At 46.5% G+C, this 14,651-nt stretch overlaps 1 protein-coding gene across 3 annotated transcripts in view; it reads right to left on the bottom strand.

Annotated features, from left to right (window-relative positions):
- Positions 1–509: 509 nt before the first annotated feature.
- Positions 510–14,651, bottom strand: part of LOC110509768 (protein capicua homolog) — a 68,726-nt gene continuing 54,584 nt past the window's right edge. For 2 of the 3 annotated variants that reach the window (XM_036941543.1, XM_036941535.1), the window contains exons 8-21: positions 14,442–14,620; positions 14,142–14,280; positions 13,703–13,800; positions 12,586–13,543; positions 12,342–12,475; positions 11,962–12,122; positions 11,330–11,520; positions 9,861–10,403; positions 9,440–9,774; positions 9,098–9,255; positions 8,792–8,943; positions 8,530–8,664; positions 4,233–4,397; positions 510–2,772 (exon numbers count right to left, since the gene is read on the bottom strand). In XM_036941543.1, the coding sequence (XP_036797438.1) occupies positions 2,504–2,772; positions 4,233–4,397; positions 8,530–8,664; positions 8,792–8,943; positions 9,098–9,255; positions 9,440–9,774; positions 9,861–10,403; positions 11,330–11,520; positions 11,962–12,122; positions 12,342–12,475; positions 12,586–13,543; positions 13,703–13,800; positions 14,142–14,280; positions 14,442–14,620 (3,617 nt within the window). In that variant the 3' untranslated portion in view covers positions 510–2,503. The remainder of the gene's footprint in view (positions 2,773–4,232; positions 4,398–8,529; positions 8,665–8,791; positions 8,944–9,097; positions 9,256–9,439; positions 9,775–9,860; positions 10,404–11,329; positions 11,521–11,961; positions 12,123–12,341; positions 12,476–12,585; positions 13,544–13,702; positions 13,801–14,141; positions 14,281–14,441; positions 14,621–14,651) is intronic. The other variant, XM_036941553.1, reaches the window with a different exon arrangement.

Here is a 14,651-nt window from a genome sequence, read left to right as displayed (position 1 = left end):
GCCAATGAGAATGTATTTTTCCACACAAAAGGGCTGTATTACAGACAGAAATACTTTTGTTTCATCAGCTATCCGGGTGGCTGGTCTCAGACGATCCCGCAGGTGGAGAGGTCCTGGGCTGGCATGGTTACACGTAGTCTGTGGTTGTGAGGCCGGTTAGACATGCTGCCAAATTCTCTAAAACAATGTTGGAGGTGGTTTATGGTAGAGAAATTAAAATTCAATTCTCAGGCAACTGCTCTGGTGGACATTCGTGCCGTCAGCATGCCAATTGCGCTCTCCCTCAATTTGAGACATCTGTGGCATTGTGTCGTGTGACATAACTGCACATTTTAGAGTGGCCTTTTGTCCCCAGCACAAGGTGCACCTGTGTAATGATTATGCTGTTTCATCAGCTTCTTGATGTGCCACACCTGTCAGGTGGATGGATTATCTTGGCAAAGGAGAAATGCTCACAAACAGGGACGTAAAACAAATGTGTGCACAAAATTAGAGAAATAAGCTTTTGGAACATTTCTGGGATATTTTATTTCCGTTCATGAAACATGGGAGCAACACTTTACATGTTGCGTTTATATTTTTGTTCAGTATAGTTGGACAATAATAACTAATCAATAACTGTTGGTTCAGCTGTGTGTACATTAAAAACTAGTGAAAAATATGTTAACTTGAACATTTATTTGTATACTGAAAGATAGATGTACATTTATGAATAATTTAAGTTTCTTGCAAACTGTATCTCAGTAAAACAAGGAGTAAAACAATAATAATTTGTCCATTTTTGGAGTTTGACCTTGTGTAATGTCGTCTTTTAAAAGTCAATACAAGTCAGTTACACATTGTTCCTTAATATTATAGTGAGTCTCCTGGCTACAGTAAATAATATGTACAACAACCAGGTCTTGCACAAAGACAACCAATATTATACCCTACCACTCTATATACTGCCCTGCCCCCTCCAGGCTTATCTCCTCCCACCCCAAAAAAAGATCTAGAGAGAACAGTAAGGAAGGATGAACGGAAGGAAAAGAGGGAGGAAGGAGGAGGCTATAGAATCAAACCTTACTAGCAGGGGAGTGAGAGAGAGCGGTATACAGGGTTGTCCAAAAACATACTTATTACACTTAAATGAATACAAATGTCAACCCTCTTTTTGTTATCCCTCATTGAAATTAATACAAATATTTGTCACCCCAGGTCCTTGCTGGGGCGAATTGAGGGTGTTGAAAGGGAAGACAAAAGAGAGGGAAAGAGGCACAGGTGAGGACCATCTCTCTCAAACGTCCCATCAAATATGCAAACCGGTTGCTAGAGCTAATCATATGACATTGATACCAGCCCGTAGCAAGGATCAGGTCCACTATAACAATGAGAGGAGTAATATAAGTAACAGTAATACAATAATAACATAATGAACTGCAAAGTTACATGTGTTTGATTAAAAAAAAAGACAAGTTTGATGTCTTTAAAAAAAGAAAGTTAGATAATAAAACTGCTTGGCATTAGAAGTAATAGGCCTGTCAGCCTGACTCCTCTGGGTTCTCAACTGAAGTCTACAAATAGATAAAACATGGTTGAAGTGACCGAGTGAGAAATGTAAAGCCATGATGTGCCCATTGACTCCTTCTCCCCGCATGGCGAGCGAATCAGACAAGCAGGAACGCTTGGTGCACGCTTTACTGGCATCTTCTGTAGCCAATCATGGGAAGTGAGGGCGAGGTTCTAAACTCTCTCCTGTCCCCCTCACAGACCTGTCCTGAAGTTATGCTTTTATGGATCAAAGTAGAGAAAAATCTAACAAAACAAGGATCCTTCTGATCCCTCACCAGGGTAGTGCGGGCTCTCCATCCAATGGCATCATCTCAAGCCAGTGGGGACCCAGCCCCCTAATGTCCAGCAGAAACAAATTAGCCAATGGGAGACTTGAGAGCCAGACCCTCTTCAGCAGCCAATTAACTGATCTTGCTTCCCACGCCCTCCATTTTTAAAAACAAGCCAGTCCTGTTAGAGTGAGATAAATGACCTCAAACAGTCCCAGTAAATGATATGCTATTCAGTCTGAAAGATGGGCCCTGCTCCAAGGCAATGGGAAACAGCTGGAGAGTTATTGTATAGTCTATAGTCCACTGGCATCAATGGAAGCTTACAGGGATAATATTAATATTACTAAAAAAGTGCTAATTCAAGTGTGAGTATTGGAGTTCGGGGTTCATCAGCCGTGTGTGTGTGTGTGTGACTGGCATTTTAAATGTCATTTTTTGGAGAGGGGGAATTACACTTTTTTTTAAAAAGTTTTAAACAATTCCACCTCTGACACATTTTGCAAACACACATCCTCTTGGTCTCGTCCACTTGCTCTTTCTGACCTGGCTCTCTGGAGAAAGAGAGAGAGACCGGTCCAGATACGCACACAGACAGAGGGGTGTAGCTTCAACAAAATTAAGAGGCGGGATTTGGGGAACTGGTCCATCGCTGATTGGTCAATCCAGCCTGTCGGCATCCTTCATCTAGAAGACTCCTGCGAATCCCTCGGCTCTTCTGGACTACCCTCCCTCTCTCGATCCGCCTCCTCTCCCAATGGCTCCGCCCCTCCTCCTGTCCCTTCCCCTGATTGGGCGCCAGACGGTCCGGGGAGCGAGGAGGCCTCGTTGGTCTCAGAGGGGACGGCAGTCTGCATGATCTTCTGTCGGACCTCCCTGATCTTCAGCTGCAGACACACCTTGGTGGGGAAGATGTCTGAGTAGCGTGCCTGGAAGGCTGCCGTGGCCTGGGCTGGAGAGCGGACAGGAGAAGGAGGAAGACAGAGAGGAAGTGTTGATTGACGAGGAATGTAGAAAAAAAAAACTATTTTGCTGGGTCGGGAGGACTGTGTACACTGTAAATGAAAGTGAGAGTAGGGCCTATGTACAATACCAGTCAAAAGTTTGGACACCTACTCATTACAGGGTTTTTCTTTATTTTGACTATTTTCTACATTGTAGAGTAGTGAAGACATCAAACCTATGAAATAACACATATGGAATTATGTAGTTACCAAAAATGTGTAGGGGTGGTATATAGAAGATAGCCCTATTTGGTAAAAATCCAAGTCCATTATTATAGCAAGAACAGCTCAAATAAGCAAAGAAAAACGACAGTCCATCATTACTTTAGACATGAAGGTCAGTCAATCCGGAAAATTTCAAGAACTTTGAAAGTTACTTCCAGTGCAGTCGTAAAACCCATCAAGTGCTATGATGAAACTGGCTCTCATGAGGACTGCCGCAGGAAAGGAAGACCCAGAGTTACCTCTGCTGCAGAGGAGAAGTTCATTAGAGTTACCAGCCTCAGAAATGGCAGCCCAAATAAATGCTTCAGAGTTGAAGTAAAGGACACATCTCAACATCAACCTTTCAGACGAGACGGCGTGAAATCAGGCCTTAATGGTCGAGTTGCTGCAGAGAATCCACTACTAAAGGACACCAATAAGAAGAAGAGACTTGCTTGAACCAAGAAACACGAGAAATGGACATTAGACCGGTGGAAATCTGTCCTTTGGTCTGATGAGTCTAAATTTGAGATTTTTGGTTCCAACCACTCTCTTTGTGAGATGCTGAGTAGGTGAACGGATGATCTCCGCATGAGTGGTTCCCACCGTGAAGCATGGAGGTGTGATGGTGCTTTGCTGGTGATACTGTCTAATTTATTTAGAATTCAAGGCACACTAAACCAGCATGGCTACCACAGCATTCTGCAGCGATACGCCATCCCATCTGGTTTGCACTTAGTGGGACTATCATTTGTTTTTCAACAGGACAATGACCCAGCACACCTCCAGGCTGTGTAAGGGCTATTTGACCAAGAAGGAGAGTGATGGGAGTGCTGCATCAGATGACCTGGCCTCCACAATCACCCAACCTCAACCCAATTGAGATGGTTTGGGATGAGTTGGACCGCAGAGTGAAGGAAAAGCAGCCAACAAGTGCTCAGCATGTGGGAACTCCTTCAAGACTGTTGGAAAAGCATTCCAGGTGAAGCTGGTTGAGAGAATGCCAAGAGTGTGCAAAGCTTTCATCAAGGCAACGGGTGGCTACTTTGAAGAATCAATTTTTGATTTGTTTAACCATTTTTTGGTTACTACATGATTCCATAGTTTTGATGTCGTCACTATTATTCTACAATGTAGAAAATTTTAAAAACAAAGACAGGTACTGTATATAAAAAGCTATATGCAAGTGTGTGTCTGTACTGACCTGAGGGGAAGAAGCCATGCTCCTGGAAGAGCTGCATGACGAGGGCTCGTCTCTGGTCCAGGGTGCGTCTCAGAGAGGAGTAGGGCACCTTGTCAAACTCCAGCTCCCCCAGGATGTCCTCTCCATCAGCACCTGTCCCTGGAGGGGGACACACAGACGGGGGGGCTGACAGACACACACTCTGGTTAGTCTTTTATTTAAAACATTTGTGTAAACATATATTTTAGGATTTGGAAGATCAGTTTATTATACAGCGCATTTGGAAAGTTTTCAGACCCCTTGACTTTTTCCAGTTTTATTACATTACAGCCTTATTCTAAAATCATCAATTTACACACAATACCCCATAACGCCAAAGCAAAAACAGATTTTTTTAGAAATGTTTGCCAATTTAAAAAATATTACATTTACATAAGTATTCAGACACTTTACTCAGCACTTTGTTGAAACACCTTTGGCAGCGATTACAGCCTCAAGTCTTCTTGGGTATGACGCTACAAGCTTGGCACACCTGTATTTGTGGAGTTTTTCCTATTCCTCTCAAGTTCTGTCAGGTTGGATGGGGAGCGTCGCTGCACAGCTATTTTCAGGTCTCTCCAGACATGTTCGATCAGGTTCAAGTCCGGGCTCTGGCGGGGCCACTCAAGGACATTCAAAGACTTGTCCTGAAGCCACTCCTGCATTGTCGTCTTGGCTGTGTGCTTCGTGTTGTTCTCCTGTTGGAAGGTGAACCTTCGCCCCAGGCTGAGGTCCTGAGCGCTCGGGAGTAGGTTTTCATCAAGGATCTCTGTTCTTTTATTTTATTTATTTAAGCTTTATATAACCAGGAAGGGCTCATTGAGATTTAAAATCTCTTTTTCAAGAGCGTCCTGGCCAAGATAGGCAGCACCAAGTCATTACAAAAATTACAGACAAACAACATGAAAAACTACAAGTAATCTAGTAAAAACCATAGAATTCACTAGAGTATAACAAAATCAAAACCAGTAGATTAAAAACATTGACAGGTCAGGGAATCAGTCTCAAGATCATTCATCAGTGATTTAAAAATACCAATCGGGACAAGTTCTTCCAGTTTAAAAGTATTCTGTAAGGTGTTCCAAGACGATGGCGCAGAGTACATAAAAGCCCTTTTACCAAATTCAGTTCGGACATTTGGAACAGTTAGCAGGATAAAGTCCAGCGAACGAAGAGAGTACCCACCACATTTCTGAACAATAAAAATGCACAAATAAAAAGGTAGTAAACCCAAAATGGCTTTGTAAATAAAAGTATACCAGTGACTGAGCCTACGAGTGACTAGAGAAGGCCAGCCAACCCTGGTATACAAAGTGCAGGGGTGCGTAAGGGTTTGGCAGTTTAAAATAAAATCTCAAAGTGCCATGGCAAAGAGTGTCAATTGATCTCAAACACTGAGCGGAAGCATTCATATATAAAATATCCCCATAGTCTAGTAAAGGCATAAATGTAGCTGATACTAGCCTCCTTCTGGCTTCAAAAGAAAAACAGGCCTAATTCCTAAAATAAAATCCCAATTTCAGCTTCATTTTTTTGTAAGTTGTTGAATACGCAATTTAAAAGAGAGGCCGTCATCAATTAAAATTCCAAGATATTTATACGAGGTTACAACCTCAATCTCCTTGCCCTGACAGGTAGTAATAGGTGAAAGGTTCAGAGGTCTATTTCTTGCTTTAGAAAACACCATTAGTTTTGTTTTGTCAGTATTGAGGATACGCTTCAATTGACACAAGGTATGTTGAACAGTATAAAAAGCAGTTTGCAAGTTCTGGAAAGCTTTTGTAAGAGACGAGGCACAACACTAAATAACAGTATCATCAGCATAAAAATAAATGAATTAATCATAAATAGTGAATAAGAGAGGACCAAGTACAGAGCCTTGGGGCACACCATTAAAGACAGACAATTTAATAGACATAAGCCCATCAAATTGAGTGCACTGAGTTCTATCAGACAGATAGTCAGCAAACCATGCAACTGCATGCTCTGAAAGACCTACACTCGACAATCTCTGCCTTAGTATAGCATGATCAACTGTATCAAAAGCCTTAGAAAGATCAATAAAAAGTGAGACAGTGCTATTTTTTGTCAAGGGCTTCAGTGATATCATTTGAAACATTCCTGGCTGCTGTAATTGTGCTATGCTTCTTCCTGAAGCCCGATTGGTACATTGATAAAATAGAGTTAGTAAATAAAAACTTTTAGCTGTTCACTCACAAGGGTTTCAAGTATTTTCACCAGGGGTGACAGTTTTAAGATTGGCCTATAATTATTTAAAAGAGTTGGATCTCCCACTTTTAAAAGTGGTAGGACAAACGCTGATTTCCAGATTTTTGGAATCTCATTACATTCCAGGGTTAGATTGAACAGATATGTAAGTGGTTCAGCTATGAAATCAGCTGCCAGATTTAAAAAGCAGGGATCCAAAAGATCAGGATCTGCAGGCTCTCTCTGATCTAAGGATTTCGGGACTTTATGTACCACCTGCACTGAGAATGGCAAAAAGCTAAAGGTTTGACCAGCTCTCACTGGTTCATTCACACAGGGTTGTACAGAGACGGAGGACACTGAATCAAACAGCTGAATCAAACCAGATGATACAAAGTGCTCATTGAAACAATTCAGCATTTCAGTTGTCATATACAGCAACAGAGTCCTTCAAAACACATGACAGTAATTCATTAACATTACTGTTACCAGACATAGACTTAATAGCCTTCCAAAACTTTCTAGGGTCATTCAGGTTCGTAACTGCCTAAAAATAAGCCAGTCAGCATCAGAACATGATTTCCTTGCTTTAGCCCAGGCTAGATTACGGTCGTGAATAATACAAGACAGCTCAGAAGAAAACCATGGATTATCCCGCCCTTTAACCCTGAACCTGCGGAATGGGGCATGTTTGTTTACTATTTGGGAAAAACCACCATGAAAGAATTTCCAGGCAGTTTCCACATCAGGGATAAGCTCAATCTGCTCCAGTCAAAATAAAACAAATCATGAAAGAAAGCCTGCTCATTAAAACACTTCAAATTTCTCTTACGAATAAAAAGTGGTTTGTCTTTGGAACCTTAGTATTTCTAACAGCAACAACAGCACAATGGTCACTTAAATAATTACAAAAAACACCAACCACAGAATATTTATGTGGAACATTTGTCAATATCAAATCAATCAGGGTAGATTTATCTGGGCATTTAAGATTTGGGCGAGTGGGTGAGTTAATCAACTGGATAAGATTTATAGAATTACAAAACATCTTTGCCTCGATCCTAACTAGTCTCCCAGTCCCTGCCGTTAAAAACATCCCCACAACATGATGCTGCCACCACTGCGCTTCACCGTAGGGATGGTGCCAGGTTTCCTCCAGATGTGACGCTTGGCATTCAGGCCAAAGAGTTCAATCTTGGTTTTATCAGACCAGAGAATCTTGCTTGTCATTGAGAGTATTTAGCTGCTTTTTGGCAAACTCCAAGCGGGCTGTCATGTGCCTTTTACTGAGGAGAGGATTCCGTCTGGCCACTCTACCATAAAAGGCCTGATTGGTGGAGTGCTGCAGAGATAGACCCTTCCAGAAGGAGAACCTTCCAGAAGGACAACTGCCATCTCCATAGAGGAACGCTGGAGCTCTGTCAGAGTGACCATCGGGTTCTTGATCACCTCCCTGACCAAGGCCCTTCTCCCCTGATTTCTCAGTTTGGCCGGGCAGTCTTGGTGGTTCCAAACTTCTTCCATTTATGAATGATGGAGGCCACTGTGTTCTTGGGGACCTACAATGCTGCAGAAATGTTTTGCTACCCTTCCCCAGATCTATGCCTCAACATAATCCTGTCTCTGATCTCTAAGGCCAATTTCTTCAACCTCATGGCTTGGTTTTTGCTCTGACATACACTGCCAACTGTGGGACTTATATAGATAGGTGTGTGCCTTTCCAAATCATGTCCAATCAATTTAAATTTACCACAGGTGAACTCAAAAGTAGTTGTTGAAACATCTCAAGGATGATCAATGGAAACAGGATGCACCTGAGCTAAATTTTGAGTATCAAAGCAAAGGGTCTGAATACTTATATAAATAAAAAAAATCTGAAAACCTGTTTTCGCTTTGTCATTCTGAGGTATTGTGTGGAGAGTGCTGAAAAAAAAACATATTTCAAACATTTTAGAATAAAGCTGTAACGTAACAAAATGTGGAAAAAGTCAAGGGGTCTGAATACTCTCCGAAGGCACTGTACATGAATAAACCTTACAATGAGGGTGTGAGCATGTCTGTGTGTTTCTACCTGGTCGGTCGAAGGTGAAGACGTCTCCCTCACACTTGGCGGCACTCTTGGGTGTGCTGGGCTCCGAGCTGCAGCTGGAGCGCCTTCTGCTCCTCCTCTTCGGAGACACAGGGTCCTCTGTGGACGAGTCCAGGTCTGGACAGAAGAGGGGATGAGAAAGACACAGACGATTCGCAGATCCCTCTACTTCAGTGGCGCACACCGTAGCAAAATGTTATGCAACAGAAAATGTAAGAGAGAAATCTCTCTCTCTCTCTCTCACCTGTGGAGTTCTTCCTCTTGCGGCGGTAGCTGCCCAGAATGGCGCGGGGGGAGGTGGCCAGGCTCTGCAGGGTGGGGGAGGGCAGGACCTCCTCTGGCCTGAACTCTGGTAGCTGAGCAAAACGCTCCTCAAAATACACCTCCGACAACACCCTGGGAGAAAGAGGGGGATGAAGGGAGAGAAAGGAGAGAAACACATGAGTAAGGTACCTGAATCCTTTGAAGTGTCAGGATGACTCAGGGATACTCACTAACAAACATATTTCATAAATTGATAGATGGCATGTCTATACTCAGGGTAACTCACTTGTCCACAGAGTCAAAGGTCCTTTTGAGTGGCGGGGGGCGGGCCTTCACCTTCTTGGGAGGAGGGGCGTCTTTGTCGCTCTGGGGAGGTGGCAGGGCAGGGTCTGTACCCAAGGGAGGGGGCAGGGGTGAGGAGGGGACAGAGTCCTTCCACCCGGACTGTATGGGGCAGAGAGGAGAACAAGTTTAATAATACAGTATGCTGGGAGGGTTTCATTTTGGGACACAGGGTGTAAAATCAGAAATGTTATTTTCTATGAATGTGATCTCATTTGCATTCTCTGATTATTGAGAAGAAAAAATAAAACAATCCATCAGGTCAATCTCTCCAGCTCTCTCTCACCTCCTTGTTGCTGGCCTCTGTGCTGCATGTGTCAGTGTTGTCCCCAGGGTCGTGTCCCTCAGGGGGTCTGTCAGAGGGGGGCTCCTCAGCAGTGTGTGTGTGTTGGGAGGGGGACGTCGACTCCACAGGACGCTCCAGCTCAAAGGAAAAACGACTGTTGGCCCCAGTGTTCTCTCTTTCTTTCTCCCTTTCCCTCTCTCGGTTCTTCTCCCTCTCCTTTCCTCGGCCTCCTCCCTCGTAGCTGCCCACCGGGATGTTAGCAACTGTGGCTTTGATTTTCTGAGGGGTTCTCACCGGGAGCTGGGGATGTTTGGGGGTGCCTGGTGCACTGCCTGCTGAAATATGTATAAGTTCTCATATACTTGCATTTGTTAAGCATTAGATCTGTGTTCGAAAAACAAAGAGGGCACCTTAGACTTACTGGAAGTGTGAGAGGGCAGGGGGGGGCTGCAGGGCCGCAGTGACAATGAGGAGCCACTTGGGGGCGCCACTAAGCTGCTGCTTTTATTGAAGGTCTGGGCTTCCCTCTCCGTCTGTCTGTCCGCCTGCGTGAGGGTTGGCCTGTCCGTCTTTCCGTACGCCTGTAGCTCAGGCTGCGTCTCCGCTAGTCTGTCTGCCGCTTTCTCTGACTGAGAGTGAGACGTTCTGTCCGTGGGTCTCTCCCCCACATGCCTGTCTGTTTGTCTGTCTGACTGGAGCTGGGTGTGTGTGTGAGTGTGTGTGGTGGGGGTGGTGGGGGCGAATGTGTATTTGGGCAGGATGTGGGTGGACAGACTGGAGGAGCTGGAGACTGTGTACACCATGCTGGGTGGCCCGGTAGCCATGGAGACCACCCCAGTTGCCATGGTGACGCTGGTAGGGGGGTAGATGGCGGTGATTATCTGTCCCCCTGAAGCAGAGGCTGGGCCAGAGGGGAGGGAGGGGCAGGTAGGGGACTGGACTGGGGCCTGAAGGGGAGGCTGACCTGGAGAGAGAGAGAAAGAGTTAACACCCTTCAATGGCCAGAGTGTACAGCCAGAGTGTACAGCCAGAGTGTGATAACCTGTTTCCTCTAACCTAAAGGTTTTGCTCCTGTTCTCAAAACTGAGGGGAGGTTTCTTGTTGCAGTTCACAGGGAACTTAAAAAGTGCAATATAGTTTCAAGTTTGAATGTCACATCCACAAGTACAGTGAAAGGCATTTCTTGCCAGCGCTAACCCCAACACTGCAATAATCAATAACAATGTAATACTAAAACTAACAAGGTGGAACTAAAGCACACAAGATGGAAAATAAGAAGAACATGATAAAGTAAACAAGCATAATGAGGTTGGAGCAAAACGGCAGCCATCCAGTATCCATCTTATTCTAGATGTCCTTCAAGTGGATGCACTGACCTGTAGAGCCCTGCACGGGCATGCATTTTATGCCTGAGCCAAACCCATGCCCTACCCAGGCCTGATTGCATCTGGCAAATTTAAAGCCAGGCCCTGCCCAGCCCTGTCCGAAACCTGAAATAATGCCCTCCGTTAGTTAATCCATTAGCTGCTCCTCTCTATTGGTCATTCTGCTCATGGAGGCTCTGGGTCTATGAGTATCCATAGTAACTGCTTTGCTTGGGCTGCTCTGCTCAATGACGAGACATGAGACTCTATACTACCACAAAACTCAAGGGACATTCTTATTTTCAGTTAAATAATCTCTCCTGCTTTATATTGGACGAGGTTGAAGCATGTCTGACACCATGTTATGATCTTAGTCAGACATGACTGTACTTCGCAGCAGAGCACGAGCAAATGGCTCAGCTTCAAAATGTTAGTGATCAATTGAGTTATACAGGAGCCCTACCCGGCCCTAATCTGATGTATAATGTCAGGGCCCGACGGGCTCGGGTAGCAGAGCTCTACTGACCTGTGATGAGGGGTTGGACTAGGTTCTGTCCAGGGGGGGCTATGGCTGTAAAGCCCAGCGTTGCTAGGGGCGACGAAACATATGCTGATCCAGGGGTGGGCTGGGCCTGCTGAGGGGAGGAGGAGCCTGTTGTTGTGGAGACCAGAGGCAGAGCAGAGGGGACTCCTGGCATGGACTGGACATAGGTGATCCTGTGAGTGGTGGAGAGAGAGAGAGAAAAGAGAGAAGTTAAGGTGAAGAGGGAAAGAGAAAGTGTGTATGAGTGAGAGAGAGAATATGATAGATGAAACAGGCAGTGAAGGAGGAGAGAGAGACAAAAAAAAAGGAAAATAGAACATGAACAAGGATGAAAGGAGGAGAGAGGAGAGAAATGGTGCAGTGGGGGTCAGTGGGTGACGGAACAGTAGATGAGTGTGTCTGTGTGGTGGAGCCGAGAGGCAGTGAGGGGGCGGCAGGCAGGCAGCAGGCACTGCAGAGGAAGAGGCAGCCTGGGCCAGCAGCAGCAACAGAGCAGAATGACTAACACACAACACAAGAGCTGCAGTTCTTCCAAAACCATTGTGTTATGTATTATGGTAGGGCAGCAGCGCTAATAGTGCACTGTTAGATTGAGTTGGTCTGTGTCCTCCTACCTGGTTGGTGGGGGCGGCAGCAGCACAGTCTGAGATGGGGAAGAACCTTGGTGCAACACTGTAGCCGTTCCCATGGTAATGGGAAAAGGGCTCCCAGGATGCCCTGCCCCGCCTTGCTGGAGCTGGGATTGGACAACAGGCATGGGAGCGATCTGGAAGATCTATCAGAGAGAAAGAGATGGAGAAAGAGTGAGAAGATATATGTGTATTTAGTCATTCACCTGGGGTAACTGCAAGTGTAATTAGTTAGATTATTCTATGATTACAAAGACTAGTAAGAATGGTCATGTTGGGGCTCTGACAGCCCTGGGATACAGAATAAACCTACTGAAATCTCAATGTCTTGGTCTGGCTGTCATCACCATGGTAACACTGCTTACCTTGCTTCCTGCTTGAGCTCCATTCTGGACAGGAAGAGGTGGAGCCACGAGGGGGTACTGCTGAGCAGGGGACGTCCTCACTGTTGCCATGGGAAGCAGCATCTTGCCCTGTAGGACTGGGGACTGGGATTGCACTAAAGAGTGAAAGAGATAAATATGGATAAGGTTAAGCCTTTTTTGAAAACAGTGTCACAGTTCTCCATTTATTAACGTTTTGGTGTACGATTCTTCCCCCCCCCCTCACCTCTGGCTCCCGGGCTGACCACTCCCACGGCTGGGCTGGAGGCGTATCCCATCAGCGAGCCTAGCCCCACCTGCTTCCCATTGGCTATGGACATGTGGGTGGGCGGAGCTGTGGGCAGGTTGAAGATACTGTTCGGCAGGTTGTGCAGCTGAGGGGAGGGGCTCTTGTGATTGGAGCTGGCTGATAGGGTGGGCAGGATGTATTGGACCTGTGTGATGGCTTTGCCCCCGGGGGATGCCAGAGATGACGAGGAGAGGAACTGGGGCTGGAGCAGGGAGAGGGGCAGGGGGCCGTTGGTGTGGTTGTGTGTGGGGGCAGAGACAGGGGCGGTGGGGGGCAGCTGGTGGTGGGAGGACGGATTGGGGGAGGGACTGATGAGCTGGACGGTGGACTGGCTGTGCCCCGGGAACACCAAGCTGGTCACTAGCCCCCCTGGACCTGCCCCTGCACCTATGGGATTGGGTGACGATGAGGAGTAGTAACCAGGCCCTCCGCTTCCTGCTCCGGAGTCAATCAGAAGCTGCGCCTGTTGCAATGGGAGAGACCTCCTGTCTGGTGGGTGAGGAATGGATGAAGCTGCTCCGTCTCGGGGTTTACTAGCGATGGGGACTGGCGTGCTCACGACCGGACGAACCACGTTGGTCACCACTGTAGAGGCCACTCTGACAGCCCCCAACCCGAGGAGAGGAGACAGGCCAAGGGGGGCAAGGGCAGAAGGAACTGGGCCTCCGGGGCTGGAGATGACAGAGTGGCCTGAGGAGGACAGGGAAAGAGAGAGGGATGCCACTCCTCCTCCATCACCAGCTCCTCCCTCTATTCCTCTCTTTCTCCTGCGGTCTGAGAGCCCCCCTCCTCTCTCCTCGTCGTAGCGTTTGGAAGGGTAGGAGGAGAGAGAGACGGAGCGTCCGTGGGGGGTGGGCTGCGAGGAGGAAGAGCAGATCACTGGAGCAAAGACACGCTGCAGAGACAGAAAGAGAAACAACTAAATGTCTGTAGCAGGGTGAAAAGCAGAAGGACTAAAACATGTTCCACTTCTCTAAATAATGGTACTATATCAACAACATGATCAGTCAGACAACTGTAACTCAATCTAGCCTTGATAAAGGAAGAGACTTACCTTGCGATCGCTCTCGTTCCCAGAGGCGTTGTCACTGTCGCTGTCCGTCACTCTCTCCTTACACTTCAGGTCTATGGAGCTGGCAGGGTACGGGTCCTCTGTAGGGGGAAAGGGGAGTGAGGGTACTCATGGTTTATGTGCATAAACACCCATTTCTAACTTTCTCTGCCAGTATATTATATACGTAATATGCATGTCTGGGAATCGTTTGTGTGGAATTTTCTGTGACCAGATTTCCCGTAGGGGGCAATAAAGGTCTTTTGAATAGAATTTCTCAAACTGTCCAATTAAGATGATGTCATTATGGGAAAGAGCTACCAGTAGTATTGTGTTTCCCAGCAGTGTAATAACCTGAGTTTTACATGTTTACAGGGGCTTAGCCCAAAATAAGCTTATAATTGTTGCGTTGTTGAGATGTCACAGCAGTTTAGTTTCTCACCAATGACGTCGTCGTCTCCCTCCTCTTCACAGATGACCATGCGTTCCTCATCACTGGTCATGTCCTCACTGACCCCCCTCTGAGACCGGGACAGGGTCTGGGCACGCCCCGAAAACTGGCCACCACCATCCCCACACATCTGAGAGAGGAGGAGGAAGAGGAGGAGAGGGAGCCCGAAATAAAACAACAAAGTGATGGATGAGAGGGACGAGTCAAAATTGACACACCAAACTAAGAAACCTGTTTATCATTTGAGTAAAGTGGCTGTAGTGGAAACAACATTATGTAGCATGGCCTTACCTGTGACAGTTCGGCCAGGGCCTGTGTGTTGCCCCTCTCACTCCTCTCCAGGCTGTGCACGGCACTCTGGGAGAAGGCTCGGGGGCGGGGTAGCTGACCTACATGCCCCTCCCCTGGATTCCGCTCAGACACACCCAGCAGGCCAGGCCCCACCCCTTTGAGCTCCACACCATGGGGCTCTGAGAGAGAGAAAGTAAGGGGGAGAGAGAC

Source organism: Oncorhynchus mykiss, chromosome 2, assembly GCF_013265735.2.
Source record: "Oncorhynchus mykiss isolate Arlee chromosome 2, USDA_OmykA_1.1, whole genome shotgun sequence".
Taxonomy (NCBI): Eukaryota; Metazoa; Chordata; class Actinopteri; order Salmoniformes; family Salmonidae; genus Oncorhynchus; species Oncorhynchus mykiss.
The sequence above is the reverse complement of the archived record's forward strand: the minus strand, read 5'-3'. Positions and strand labels throughout refer to the sequence as shown.